Source organism: Quercus lobata, chromosome 1 (genome assembly GCF_001633185.2).
Source record: "Quercus lobata isolate SW786 chromosome 1, ValleyOak3.0 Primary Assembly, whole genome shotgun sequence".
In the NCBI taxonomy this organism is placed as follows: Eukaryota; Viridiplantae; Streptophyta; class Magnoliopsida; order Fagales; family Fagaceae; genus Quercus; species Quercus lobata.
In genome coordinates, this window is record NC_044904.1 from 51,093,901 (window position 1) to 51,109,216 (window position 15,316).

The 15,316-nt window shown below is 36.1% G+C and overlaps 1 protein-coding gene across 1 annotated transcript; it reads left to right on the top strand.

The window, feature by feature from the left end:
* Positions 1 to 357: 357 nt before the first annotated feature.
* On the top strand, positions 358 to 11,160 carry LOC115991941 (INO80 complex subunit D-like). Its single transcript, XM_031115933.1, has 2 exons — positions 358 to 930; positions 10,533 to 11,160. Exons 1-2 carry the CDS (start codon positions 503 to 505, stop codon positions 10,792 to 10,794), a joined length of 690 nt encoding a protein of 229 aa, XP_030971793.1. The 5' UTR covers positions 358 to 502; the 3' UTR covers positions 10,795 to 11,160.
* Positions 11,161 to 15,316: the final 4,156 nt, after the last annotated feature.

Below are 15,316 nucleotides of genomic sequence, written 5' to 3' on the forward strand. Positions count from 1 at the left end.
CGTTGGGGGAGCTGGTAGGGGAGGAGCGTTGGGGGAGATGGCAAAAGGAGCTTAAGGTTTGCATTTTAGAGAAAGAGAAGGCAAGGCGTTTATCGGGTTTGTTTTTAGAAAAGTTTTATTTTGCATTTATGTTTTATTTTTAGTTTTAGAAAAAGAAAATTTATTTTAATATTGTGTTGACGTGAAAATTTGTGAAAGCTTCAAAAGTTTTGGTTTTATATATATATATATATATATATATATATATTGATTATTTTAACGTGTGCAAAAACGGACCAATGGGAATAATGATATTAGTATTGTTGAAAATGAAACTCTATAATTTTAACGTGTGTTTTGCACGTGCCGCTCAAACCAGTAGAAAAGAAAAAGGTAAAGCTTGGTTTGGGCGATTTCTGTATATCTCTCTCTTTCTCTTTCTCTTGGTCCTCAAAAATCAAAATCAAAATCAAGGCAGTGAGTGAGTGAGTGAGTCATTTCTCTAACCCTAAAAAGGTCAGGCATGGGCGAGCCATCATCGTCAAAACCTCTCTCTCCTCTCCGAATCCCAGAGTCACCTCTCTCAACTTCAGATGTGTTAAGTCGTGAAGAGCTTCTTCGAAGACGATCGGAACGGTTGAGGCAGGTGACGAAGTTGTACAAAGCGTTTTACTGGGCGTTAATGGAGGAACTGAGAGCGAAGTACAAAGATTATTACTGGAGGTACGGGAAGAGTCCGTACTACAATGGGGAAGAAGAGGAGGAAGAAGAAGAGGAAGAAGAAGAACAAGAGAGGAACAGGAATGGGAATGAAGAGGATGTCGAAGAGATGAGATGTGAAGTGACAGGGTGTAAGGCAAAGGCGATGGCGTTGACGAGGTATTGTCACGCGCACATTCTTTCGGATACTAAGCAGAATCTCTATAAGGCATGTTCCTATTGCATCAAGAGGTGACCTTTTCTCCTTTCTTTTTACTACTGCCTTCTCCTTTTTGCTTATTGGAGATTTCATTTTCATTTTCATCATATGAGATCTATTTCCTTTGTGTAAATGTGCTAAAAAAAAATTAATAGAGAGGAAAAAAGAGCAGGTATTCTTCCTTTTATTTGGTTGTTGAGTAGAAAGGAGTGGAGAGGGTAAGATATTATACAAATTGACAATAGAGTGGGATAAGTAAGTCATAAAGCTTTGTCTAGACCTTATTGAAATTTTAATTAATAAAAAGGAAAATTTAGAAAACAAGGTATTTAAATTCCTCTAATTTGGGTAAATTGAAAAGATGGGACTCCAGGGGATGAGCTTCTCTCCAAATTCTCTCATTTCTATTTACCCTCACCTTAAAAAGATATCAAGTTCTCTCAAATCCTTCCCTCACCTTTAAAAAATCCAAATAGAATGGACTATAGCCCACCATTTATCTTCTTGTTTGTACATAATAAGGATGGCACTTGCTTAGTAATTATAGAGCTCAATCTATTGATTCCTTGAGGTAAGAATTCATTCCAAACACTCCTAATCTCTAGAAATATGTTGGGCTTTTAGAATTTGGGGATTTCAAATATTTAATCCTTTTAGGTCAAGTGAATGTTTATACTTCTATGTTTTGATGGATGTTTGGGTAGGCTATTGATTTTGGGGCTTTAATGAACTCATTTATCTAAAAAAAGAAGAAGCACCAATGAACTCATTTGACGTTGATGTTGTAGTTTAGAATCCTTTGGGTACTTGTGGAACTTACCAATCAAAAAAATTAGAAACAAGGGTCTTGGCCACTTGCTCCCAAATTAGATTTGGGAATGGCCCACTAGGGCCCATTCGTTCTAACTGGCACATGCATGTTGTTTGGGTTTTGTAAGGAATCCTAATTTCCTAGACTTTTCTTCCTTTTCCTTTCTTCTCCTTTTCACAAACTATACCTGGTCTCCACGATGTGGTGTGTAGAATCCAAATATGAAGTAATTACTACAAAAATCACATTAAATTACAATTTGGATTGATTTGCTTACTAAAATCCCTTGAAAATGAGTTTATTTGGTGCTCTAAAAGCATTAATTTAATCTTAAGATCCCAATATTTATCATATAATAGAAGCATAAACATTTAATAAATTCAAAATGAGATGTGTTGCTGATGCTATATCACTAAATGGAGCAGTGAGGTTAGATGAATTTTTGGTCCAAGTTAAATTAGAGTGCCAATGTTGTGTAGATTTTGTCCTAGCCTTTGTCTAGTTGTATATGGCACTTATTGTGATCATTCAAGCTACAGACCATGGATCGCAATGGCAAGATATTGTAAATTAGGAAGCCAAGGATCTTTAAGCTAAATGACTTGTCCTTCCCTTATAAGAGTTATAAGAGTTCTTATAAGAGTTACGTGGGATGGAGGGTGATGTGAGCCAAAGACCCACCTGGTTTAACTCTAAAAAAAAAAAAATGTAAATTAGTAAATCTAGTTTAGCTGCACTAGATGGTTACCACCTATTATCAAATTGACTGTCCAGGATGATGGCAGTGATTAAACCACTCTGACCTTTAATTATTATTATTATTTTTTTAAAATCTGACAATACTGCAACTGTTTGATTTCTGTTGAATTTTACCTCTGATTTCCTTGACTATGCTTGATATTCTAAGTTTATATACTGAATGTGAAGATAGGATATGTTCTACTAATAGTTTATTTATTTATATTACAAACAAGCTCAGTGTTGGTAAAAGCGCACTTAAGCTCAAAGCGTGAAGCCCCAAGGCTCCATTGCTTTTTGCCTCAAAAGCGAGGCTCATTCAAAGAAGTGCGCTTTTTCAAAAAGCTCAAAGCACGCTTTTTGGCACTTTTTTTTTTTTTAAAATATTAAAAAAAAAACCAAAATTGAATTAAAACTATAGGACCTTGACCTTATTGATATAAACCACTGATTTGACATATTTTTTGTGTAACTTACTAATTAAAAAAAAAAAAAAAATTTGAGTGTAACTTGTCTTGAAACCCACAACCTCGTAGTCTTCTCTATTTTTATTTTTATTTTTTCTTGATTTTTTCTCCTTGAAATAGTAACCCACTCAGCTTTTTCTTATTCTATTTTTTCCCTTTTGGATATCTGCTTGGTGCTTACCATATTGCTATGTCCTCATATTCTTAGCTCATTAATGAAATTAAAAGTATGATATAATATATTTGTAGTAATTGTTTAGTTACTTTAATGGTTGATGTTGAACATAGCAGACTAATTCTTATAGACTTATAGGGTGAGTTTGGCATCAGCTTTAAGTTTTTATGTTCAGCTTTTTAAAAACTCATTTTTTCTCGCCTTTTCTCATTTTTTCAAGGTACAAGTATACTTTAGCACGCTTTTAGCAAAAAGATAAATAAGTTGTTCCCAAACAGACCCATAGTCATTGATTAAATTATTAACTAATATTACTAATTAGTCATAGGGCATTATGGATATTGGAGCTTAGCTTCTAGAATAGATCGGTTTCTTTTCTCTTCTCTTTTGGCTGATCATTTCACTTTGTTCTCCCAAAAAAGGTTATCTAGAGTTTTATCGGACCACTTCCCAATTATGTTGGAGGGTGGGAGTCATAGGAGAGGGCGAATTCCTTTTTGTTTTGAAAATATGTGGTTGCGGGCTGAGAGGTTTGTAGACAAGTGAAGGCCTGGTGGGCATCCTATTTATATCAAGGAACTCCTAGTTATATATTGGCCAAGAAGTTGGTAGCTTTGAAATTGGATTTAAAAAAATGGAATGAAGCGGAGTTTGGCAATGTCACTTTTAAGAAGCAACAGACTTGGAGTAAATTGAATGCTCTAGATGCTAAAGGGGAGACTCACCTGTTTACAACCAATGAACAATTGGAACAGGTTGATCTTTGTACAAAAATTGAGAAGTTCACTTTATTAGAAGAGATTAGTTGGAAACAAAAGTCTTGGGTATCGTACCTGAGGGAGGGTGATTCCAATACAAGATTTTTTTCCTCAGGATGGCCAATTCTAACAGAAGAAATAACAGTATTGAGAGTCTTATGCTTGATGGAAGTTTGTCTTCTGATCAGGATATGATTACGGATTGTATTTCTCAATTTTTCATCGATTTATACATGGAGCAACAAGTTGATCAACCATTTTCAGATGTGTAGGATTTTCCAATGATATCTGGACATAAAGCTGATTAATTAGAGGGACCTTTTGAGGAGGCAGAGATATATGGTTTCCTTTAGGATTGCAATGGTGATAAATCGCCTAGGCTAGATGGCTTTGCCATGGCATTTTTCCAAGCTTGTTGGGAGATTCTCAATCTAGATCTTATGGCTGTGTTTCATCATTTTTATGCTAAGGGTCAGTTTGAGAAAAGCTTGAATGCAGCCTCATTACTCTCATCCCAAAAAAAATGCATCAATTGATGTCAGGGACTTTCACTCGATTGGTCTTGTTGGGGGGGTTTATAAAATTATAGCTAAAGTCTTGGCTACTCGTCTACATACATACTTGCCAAGAAGTTGATTGCTCTAAAAACGGATCTAAAGAAGTGGAATGAAACAGATTTTGGCAATGTCACAGCCAAAAAACAGCAACTATGGAGTAAATTGAATGCTTTAGATGTTAAAGAGGAGAATCAACCTCTAACAGATGAGGAAAAATTGGAAAAAGCAACATTTCGCTCTTAACTTGAGAAGACCACTTTGTTAGAGGAGATTAGCTGGAGACAAAAGTCTAGAGTGTTGTACTTAAAAGAGGGGGACTCCAATATGAGGTTTTTTCATAGGATGGCCAACTCTAATAGAAGAAATAACTGTATTGAAAATCTTATAATTGATGGGGCTTTGACTTCCAACCAGGATATGATTGCCGACTATATTAAACAATTCTATATGAATTTATACTAAGTAGCAAGATCATCGGCCTTTCTTGGATGTGTTGGATTTTCCAAGGATTTCAATGGATAATTTGTTAGAGAGACCTTTTGAGGAAACTGAGATTTTTGAAGTCATCAAGGATTTTAATGGGGACAAATCACTTGGGCCAGACAATTTTTTGATGGCATTCTTTCAAGCTTGTTGGGGGATTCTCAAATCAGATATCATGTTTGTGTTCCACCATTTTCATGTTACAATCAATTTGAAAAAAGCTTGAATGCAACTTTCATTGCTCTCATTCCTAAAATAACTGCAGTCGTGGAAGTAAAGGATTTTCATCTGATTAGTCTTATTGGGGGGGTTTATAAAATATTTGCTATAGTTTTGGCTATTCGTCTTTTCTCCAGCTTATCCAATCTCGCATTCCTCGGGGTGATAGGAGTGATACTCTTTGTTGGCGGTTGAAGGGTGATGGAAATTTTGACACCCGGTCTTATTACCATGCGATTCGGGGTGCTTTGAATTCTTTGTTTCCTTGGAAGGGTGTTTGGAAACCAAAGATTCCTAGGTGAGTAGCGTTCTTTTTGTGGACAGCTACTCATGGTCGGATCCTCACTTTGGACAATCTAATGCTTAGGGGTCGTCCGTTGGCTACTTGGTGTTGTATGTGTTGTTGTGATGGGGAGTCAGTAGACCATCTTCTTCTTCACTGCCCTATTACTCATTCCCTTTGGACTTTTATGCTTCAGGCCTTTGGTATTCATTGGGTTATGCCAGGATCAGTGGCGGGTTTGTTATATTGTTGGCATCAGTGGCTCGGGAAACATAATTCAGACATTTGGAATTTGGTTCCAGGGTGCTTAATGTGGATTGTGTGGTTAGAACGAAATCGTCGTTCCTTTGAGGATAATGAGAAGACTTTGGATGAGTTAAAAGTTTTATGCCAACGTAGTCTTTGGGAGTGGTCTCGGTGTTGGGGTTTTACTGAATGTTCTTCTCTCTTTGAGTTTATGTCTTCTCTTAGCTTAGTTTCCTAATTTCTTGTTTTGCTGTGTTGTTTGTTTTTTTCTTCTTGTTCATCATCATGAACAACTTGTACTTTTCTTTTTTCTCTTTATTAATAAATTTCTGATTACCTATCAAAAAAAATGGTTTTAGGAGATATTATTTTAGCTCCTTAGAATGCTTTTGTTCTAAATAGGCAGATTCTTGATTCCATTCTTATTGCTAATGAATGCCTTGATAGTAGGTTGAAGTCTGGTCTGCTAGGGTGGTTATGTAAATAGGACATAGATTAAGCTATTGATCATGTGAATTACACACTTGCTTGAGCGCTGTGGCTTTTCTAATAAGTGGAGGTGGTGGATTTCGTTTTGTTTATCAACTGTTCATTTTTCTATTAATGGTTCTCCCTATGGTTTTTTTGGGAGTTCAAGGGGGTTGTGGCAAGGCGATCCTTTGTCCCCTTTGTTATTTGTGTTGGTTATGGAAGCTGTTGGTAGAATGTTGGTAAGGCTGTACATGAAGGTTGCCTGTCAAGTTTTCGTGTAGGTGATTCAGAAGGAAGATCTTCGGTGGTTTCTCATCTCATTTTCCCTTATGATACTCTAATTTTTTGTGATGCTAGTCTTGATCAAATGCTAATACTTCGCATGTTGCTCATTTGGTTTGAGGTTGTGTAGGGTTTGAAGATAAACCTAGGTAAGTCTGAATTGGTGCCTGTGGGGGTTGTTCATAACATTGAGCTTTTGGTGGCTGTCCTAGGCTGTAAGTAGGGGTCTCTTCTAATGAAATATTTGAGTCTTCCTTTGGGGGGCAAAATTCAAGGACAAGACAATTTGGAATTCAATTTTGGAGAAGGTGGAAAGGAAATTAGCGGGTTGGAAAAAATTATATTTATCCAAGGGAGGTAGAGTCACTTTAATTAAAAGTACTCTGTTAAATCTACCTACTTATTTTCTTCCTTTATTTCCTATTCTTGATGCAGTGGCTAAACGAATTGCAAAACTTCAATGGAACTTTTTATGTGGTGGCCTAGGGGATGAGCCTAAATTTCATCTTGTTAATTGGGCTACTTTTTCTGCTCCACTTTCTTCAGGTGGTTTGGGAATTAGGAACCTAAGAATTTTTAATGTAGCTTTATTAGGGAAGTGGTTGTGGAGATTTGGGCAAAAAAGGGATGCTCTTTGGCGACAAGTGATAGAGGTGAAGTATGGTTGTGAATGGGGTGGTTGGTGTTCTAGCTTAATCTTTGGTCCATATGGAGTTAGTTTGTGGAAAAATATTAGATGGGGGTGGCCTTCTTTATCTTGGTTTATATTGTATGAAGTTGGAGATGGATCAAAAGTGCAGTTCTGGCTAGATCCGTGGTGTGGAACTTCTCTTGCAAACTGCTATCATGAATTATATAGGATTTGTTGAAACAAAGAGGCAAGTGTGGCTGATCTAATGAGGTACACTAATGGAGTCCTTCATTGGGATATACATTTTTGTAGGGATGTGCATAATCAGGAATTGTAAGCTTTTTGGAGCTTCATGGATACCATTTGTGGCACTCCTGTAAGGGGGATTGGGGAGGATAAGAGATGTTGGTTACCTAATAAGAATGGGGTTTATGGTTAGTGCGTATTACCATCTTCTAGCTGGCCATAGTGAGCAATTTTTCGCTTGGAAGAGCATTTGGAAGCAAAAGATTTATTCTAGAGTGGCTTTCTTTGTATGGACTGTTGCCTTGGGGAAATGTCTGATGATTGACAATTTAAGGAAAAGAAAGGTATGCATTTTGGATTGGTGTTATATGTGCAAGTGTTATAGTGAAATTGTTGACCGTCTATTCCTTCATTGTCTGGCTGCTATGGAGCTGTGGGATATGGTTTTTGGTTTATTTGGAGTTTGTTGGGTTATGCCAAAGTCTGTTGTTGAGCTTCTCTCTTGCTGGCAAGGTCGATTTGGTCGCCATCGTAATGGATATATATGGATCATTGTTCCTCATTGTTTGATGTGGTGTGTGGTGTCTAGAAGGAAATGAATAGTAGTGCTTTGAAGACATTGAGCATTCTATGCCTGATCTCAAGCTATTAATTTTTAGAACCTTATTGGATTGGTTCTCAATGTGGAGAATTCAACCCTTTTCTTCTATTTTGGATTTACTTGATTTATGTAATTTTTGTATTTGATCTGTACACCCCTGTATATTCCCTGTATACTTGGGTGTCTCTTTTTTGATATCAATAAATCTTTATTACCTATAAAAAAAAGGGGTCATGGGGGATATAATTTTAGCTTCGTAGAATGCTTTTGTTCTGAATAGACAAATCCTCAACCCTTTACTTATTGTTAATGAATGCCTTGACAATAAGTTGAAGACTGGTCTCCCAGGGTTATTCTGTAAACTAGATGTTGAGAAGGCTTTTAATAATGTAAATTGGGGTTTTCTTATGAAGTTGTTAGAGCGTATTGGGTTCTCTAATAAGTGGAGGCAGTGGATTTGCTTTTGTCTATCTATTGTTCGTTTCTCTATTTTGATTAATGGTTTCCCCTATGGATTTTTTGAGAATTCTAGAGGGTTGAGACAAGGTGATCCTTTGTCTCCTTTGCTTTTTGTCTTGGTCATGGAAGCTCTTGGAAGAATGTTGGATAAAATTGTCCATGAAGGTCGTATGTCAGGTTTCCGTGTGGGTAATTTAGATGGAAGATCTTTGGTGTTGTCTCATTTGCTCATTGCTGATGACACTCTAATTTTTTGTAATGCCGACCTTGATCATATTCTGATTCTCCATATGATTCTTATTTGGTTTGAGGCGGTTTTTGGGCTAAAAATAAATTTGGGTAAGTCTAAATTGGTTCTTGTGGGAGTGGTTCATAATATTGGGTTATTGCTGAATGTTCTTGGCTGTAAGCAAGGTACTCTTCTAATGAAATTTTTTGGTCTTCTTTGGGTGCTAAATTCAAGGATAAGACAATATGAAACCCGATATTGGAGATTAGCGGGATGGAAATGTTTGTTCTTATCCAAGGGAGATAGAGTCACTTTAATTAAAAGCACTCTATCAAATATACCTACTTATTTCCTATCTTTATTTCCTATCTTTATTTCCTATCCCTGCTTTTGTGGCTAACCGAATTGCAAAATTTCAGCAGAATTTCTTATGGGGTGGTCTAGGGGATGAACCTAAATTTCACCTGGTTAAATGGGTTACTGTCTATGCACCTCTTTCTCTAGGTGGCTTAGGGATAAGGAAAGTAAGACTTTTTAATGAAGCTTTGTTTGGGAAGTGGCTTGAAAGGGATGCCCTTTGGAGGCATGTGATAGAGGTGAAATATGGATGTATATGGGGTGGTTGGTGTACTGGTTCAGTTTCTGGCCCATATGGCGTTGGTTTGTGGAAAAATATTAGTCGAGGATGGCTTCTTTTTTTTTTTTTTTTTTTTTTTTTTTTTTTTTTTTAAATTTTGTTTGATATTAGTGATGGGTTGAGGGTGAAGTTTTGGCAAGACTATGGTGTGGGGAGACACCTCTTGCTGTCCGCTTTCCCAAATTATTTAGATTTTGCCGAGATGAGGAGGCAAGTGTGGTTGAGCTTATGAAGTTCTCTAATCAGGTCCTTTTTTAGGATGTGAGTTTCTTTAGGGGTTTTCATGTTTGGGAATTGGAGGCTGTGTCGAGCTTCATGGATACTATATATGGCTCTACAGTAAAAGGGTTTGGGGAGGATAATATGAGCTAGAAGCCATATAGAAATAAGGGGTTGTTGTTTCCCTTAGAAAAGCATTTGGGAGAAGAAGATCCCTTATTGAGTGGCTTTCTTTGTTTGGGTTGTTGCTTTGGGGAAATGTTTGACGATTGACAATTTGCAAAAAAGAAAGGTGTGGATATTGGATTGGTGTTATATGTGCAAGTGTAATGGTGAGAATTGGTTGTCCATCTTTTCCTTATTGTCCGGTTGTTATGGATTTGTGATATATGGTTTTGGGTTTATTTGAAGTAAGTTGGGTTATGCTTAAGTCAGTTGTGGGGCTCCTTGCTTGGTGGCAAAGCCGGTTTGGTCGTCATCGAAATGGTCATCTGTGGATGATTGTTCCCCATTGTTTAATGTGGTGTCTTTGGAGGGAAAGAAACAATAGGTGTTTTGAAGATTGTTAGAGATCTATCCTTGGCCTCAAGTTATTTTTCTTTAGAACTTTTTTAGATTGGTTGTTTGCCTTGCGAAACCAATCATTCTCTTCTATCTGTGATTTTCTTGATTCTTGTAATTTCTGTATTTGACCCCTGTACATTCCCTGTGTACTAGGGTGTCTCTTTTTGATATCAATAAATCTTGTTAAGATTTTTAAGAAGGGATATGACATGGAAGTACTCATATCTAGTTGATCCAAAAAAAATAAAATGACTTAGACTTGCAATTTTGTGTTAAAATTGCAAACGCAGGGCTTATCTAAATGTTATATGAATTATATAAAAAAATTTATTTCAATTTATATGATAATTTGATTGTTGCATTTCTCATTAATAATTATTTTTAAATTTATTAAATTATTTTTTAAAAATGTACGCGCTTTGCGCCTAGGTTCCAAGAGGCCTTTGTGCTTAAGTGCACCTCTCACTTTTACCAACACTAAATGGGCTATCTTATTGTTCCTCGACATAACTCTGTTAATAATAGTTTTTTGATAATTATATGTTTGCCTATAAGCAGCACACAGACAGGGCCTATTCTCTGTTGTAAGCCTGTACTGAGATCTACAGTTCCTCTTCTCTGTCCTACTCATATGCAAGTTGCTGAAAAACATCTTATCCGAGCCCTGAAAAGGGCGGGTCTTAATATCTCTTCAACCAAAAGGCTTGCTCCAAAGTTCCACGTTGTGGTTGCTGAATATGTTCGCCAAATTCAGACCAAAAGAAGAGCTGCACGAAAAGCTACTGTAGCTAAGGATCGGATTGATGAGGAAATGAGGTAGGGTGCCTAATTGTTGATTATTAGTCTATTTGTATAGGTGTTGGGCTGTTGGTAGCGCAGACAGATGGCAGTAATTTGGGTTGGCTCTGATTGGTGGAGAAGGATAAGATCTGGACAGGATATTGGACTTTTTTTTTGGTATTGGAAGTCAATGTTTTGTGCATACTTATTAAAGGTACTTGCTTTCTCTTATTTATATCTATATGAAATTGGCTGGCAGTTAATAAGCAGAATGATGCACATGTTACTATAAACTCAAATGAAGCATGTGCTCAACAAAATGTATAATGTTGTGAAATGTAGTATAGATGCATTGTTTCTTGTATTCATTTATTAATAAAAATATCAAAATTCTGGTTCGTGTATCCACCTGTGCATGATTAGATATATGTAGTTGAATTTGAAATGTTGATCAACCTGATCACATCGCTATTGTTTATAAGCTAGAGGCATACTTTCCCCAATGCTGTTACAAATATAATAATAATAATTTTCGCACTAGTTATGCTTGGTATCAAACTATGACAGTATCGGTTCTGCATATGACTGTGTTAGTAACTAATGATTCTTATTCAACCACCAAAGATAGGAGCAATCAATCAAGCAAGTATTCTTTAATTGAAGCAGGGAGATGACTAAGGTGAATTATTTGGGTACAGAAACTGTAGTAACAATTGGGCCTGAACTGTCATAATGGTTTTCGGGCTTGGATGGTTTATACTAGATAATAGAACAAGTGGAACCAAGGGCAGCCATATGGCCCTAGGACAAGATCAACAAGAATGTTGATAAAAAGCCAACTGTCTTAACCAGAAAGTATTAGTTACGTAATACAGTAGGACAATGTGCAGAAGTGGTAATTAGCAACGAGTGCCTTTTTTGAGGACATTGTTGCAATTGAAGTTCTTGTTTGTTAAACCTGGAGGAATATCAAATGCTTTCTATCTACATAGAAAGGTTCAATTGGGAATCGGGCTGGTAGAACCTCAGAAGAGTCTCACGGTGCCATACTTATGCACAGGACTAGATTCAACGAGTTATAGGGACGAAAATAATTTTCTTAGAGAATGCAATAAAATGTTTGACTTAATAAATATAGGGGTTTATGGGATGAGAGAGGATTGGTACTAATTCTTTTAGTACTAAAAATAAGAAGGCGAAAACATTATTTTGGCCCTTGTATTTTGAGGTCACTCAATTTGGTTCCTACATTTTGGTAGCAATCAATTTGGTTCATAATATTTTCAACTTGCAACCAATTTGGTTCTCACCATTAAATCACTAACGGAAAATACTTATGTGACAAATGGTTTGCATAGTTGACATGTTTAATATTAAAATATATATTGATATGTTGACATATCTAAATTTTATTGGCCACATCAGTTCTTACATAGCAAAAAAGGCCACATCAGCTTTTAAAAATACCTGTCTTTTCTCTACCCTTTTTTTGCTTTTATTTTTGTTACAATTTTTAACCCATCAGAATTTATTTTTATCTTACCAATTTTTTTTGTACATTTATAATTTCCTGGTAAACAAACAAAATTTCATTGTCTTTTCTTTCTTGCAATTTCTTCGTATCCAGACAGTAATCTAGTCCAACAATGGCATATCAACACAGATTACATTGATTCTAACTTTCAATTTGGTTTTCAATCATAGTGAATCTTATGCCATTAAGTTTAAACTAAAATCCCCAAATTCAAACAAATCCCCAAACCCAGATTCAACAAACTCAACACCTCCATACAACGATCCAACAAACTCAGATTCACCACAACCCAACAGTGCAGCACTAGCACCACACAATCCCAGATCCAGTTGATTCCAAGCCGAAGCCACAACTCAGTTCCTAGAGCTAGCCCAAGCTTACGAATCCTCTCCAATCTCAAATCTTCTTCTCTAACTAGATATACCAAATCCTGACTCACTAATTTCACTCCCAATTCAATGATTCCTAACCTCTTCTCATTCTTCTCCAAAATTGTCTATTCTGGATCTCGTTCTTAAGGAAGCCCATGATGTAGGGCTTGAAACTTGAAAGTTGTGGACCGAAGAGACTTATGGAGTTGTTGCGGTAGAGGCTGCATAGGAGGCACCAGATGGATGACGATCTTTGGTGAATCGAAGAGTGGTTGCCAAGAAGGCTTGGGGATGGAGTCAATGGTGCATGGATTGACTTTGCCGGTCGTTGAGAAATGAGAACTAAAAGAATGAAGGTAGAGAAGAAAGAGAGAGATAAACTAGAGAATAAAGTTTTTTTTTATTGAGAATAACTAGAGAATAAAGTTAACGGGAAAGAGAGAGAGTTGAGGGAAAAAAAAAAATTTTGGTTAAAAAGATTATAAGAAAATTAAAAGAAAAAAAATTTGGCAAAGAAAAGTTGATGTGGCGAATAAAATTTAGACATACTAGCCAACTATTCAAACCATTTGCCACGTAAGCATTTTTCATTACTAAGTTAACGGTAAGGACTAAATTGGTTGCAAGTTGAGAATGTGAGGGACCAAATTAACTGTTACCAAAATATAGAGACCAAAATGATTGTAATCTCAAAATTTAGGGACCAAAATAGTATTTTCGCCAAAGAACAATTATGGCTACTATGCGAAGAAGGATGATCCATATTACTTGATCCACACATCTATCATGTCACAAATGAAATCATTTATCATGTGAAATTCTCTAGACTAACCAAACCTAATTCATGATAATCAGGGATACAATTTTTATTTTTATTTTTTGGCTGAGAGAAATATGGATTGAGTCACGCCCAGGTGAAAGACGCCAACTCAGAGATGCAATTTGGCAAGCAACTTATATTAGTATTGATACCTAAACAGTAAATCCATTAATTCACAAATTCATTCACATTGGGAGCACACATGCAAAACAAAAAAAGAACGGAGGGGAGGTCAGGTTCCTTACTTTGCATGCACTATGTCACACTCAGGAGTTTGGTGATGAATCTCTGTCAAGGCTAGAATCCTCAGGCTCAATCTTTATCCACATTCCAATCTATACTTAGTTCTGGAAATCAGACAACCTCCTTCGTAGAATGGATGAGGAAGATGCGTTGTTGATCGGTTGATGTCTTGAAGGCCGTTGATTAATGACTTACCTTGGTTTGTTCAAGAAGTCAAATCCTTGTTAATTGAAACAGAAAAGGATGAATGAAAACTCGAGTCAAAGGATCGATTATGATGACAGAATGCATGATTTAGAAAGTGAAAAATTTCATCTGTATGGACTAGGAGACTATAACACCCGCCTCACTAAAATTTAATTTAATCTATATATATATATATATATATATAACCGAAGCTTTTGAAGTTCTCACAATTTTTCACGTCAACACAATATTTAAAAAAAAAAAAAACTTTTCTAAGACTTAAAAAAAAAAAAAAACCTAAAAATTTCAGCCAAAAAAATAGCTCAAAGCCTAAAAAACCGAAAATTTCCTTCTCCCCAAAACCAAAACCCGAAAAAAAAATAACTCTGCCTCTTAAGCGCAAACGTAGTAACACAGACTGATCAAACTCCCTCTTTTCTTCTTCACACAATCCCATCTCCATCTTTAAACACACAATTTCCTCCATGCCTCTCTCTACATACACGTTCCCCTGCCTCCAATCTTTTTGCCTTCTCTACCTTCAAACCCCTAAACTATTGTCCACGCGTGCCAGCCACCCACTCCTTTAGTGGCAGAAAGTTTTTGATTTTGAGACTTTACCATCAGACTAGATTCTCTCCGCAAACATTACCGGTAAGTTTTTTATTTTGTTCTATAATTTGGGTTGTTAAATATGATTTAGGGTTTCGTTTTTGGTTGTTAAATATGATTTAGGGTTTCGTTTGGGAGTGTTTCTTTTGAATGATTAGCTTAGATTGATGGGTTTGGAGCCCGTAGTGGGTTTTATTAATTTCAATTATTGGCCTCGAGAAAATCCATCTGGGATTTTAGAGTTGTTATTCTGTTTCATTGTTAATACTGACGGCTATAGGTGTGTCTCTTTGTTAATAGCTTTGTTATGTTATTCTGTTTCATTATAGCCCAATTTCATAGGTGTGTCTCTTTTCTTATCTTTGGGTTGCTATTGATGGCTATAATAAATTTTTGGACTTGGATATGTGACTTTTTGTTAGAATAATACACCTATTGGTATTTGATGCAAGTTTCCTAAAGTTTATGTTGGTTGAAACTTGGATTCTTATTGTTGTTAGTTGTTCTGCTAACAGGGAGCATTTTAATTTTCTTGGTAGGATTGCAAAAATATGTCTTTAACTTAATGGAATTCCCCATGGGATGTAATGATAGTGTTGGGTAGTTGGGGGAAACACCACTTTTGAAATTTAAAAATCTTTAAGCAATATTAAAAAAAAAACCCGGGCTTTAAGCCATGGTGTTTTTTTTTTTTTTTTTTTTTCCCCAGTAAGTAGTGGTTATTATAGTTTATGATGGAAGCCATGAGATCAAGCTAACTTAAGTGTATGTCAATATATTTTCCACAATTTGTCAA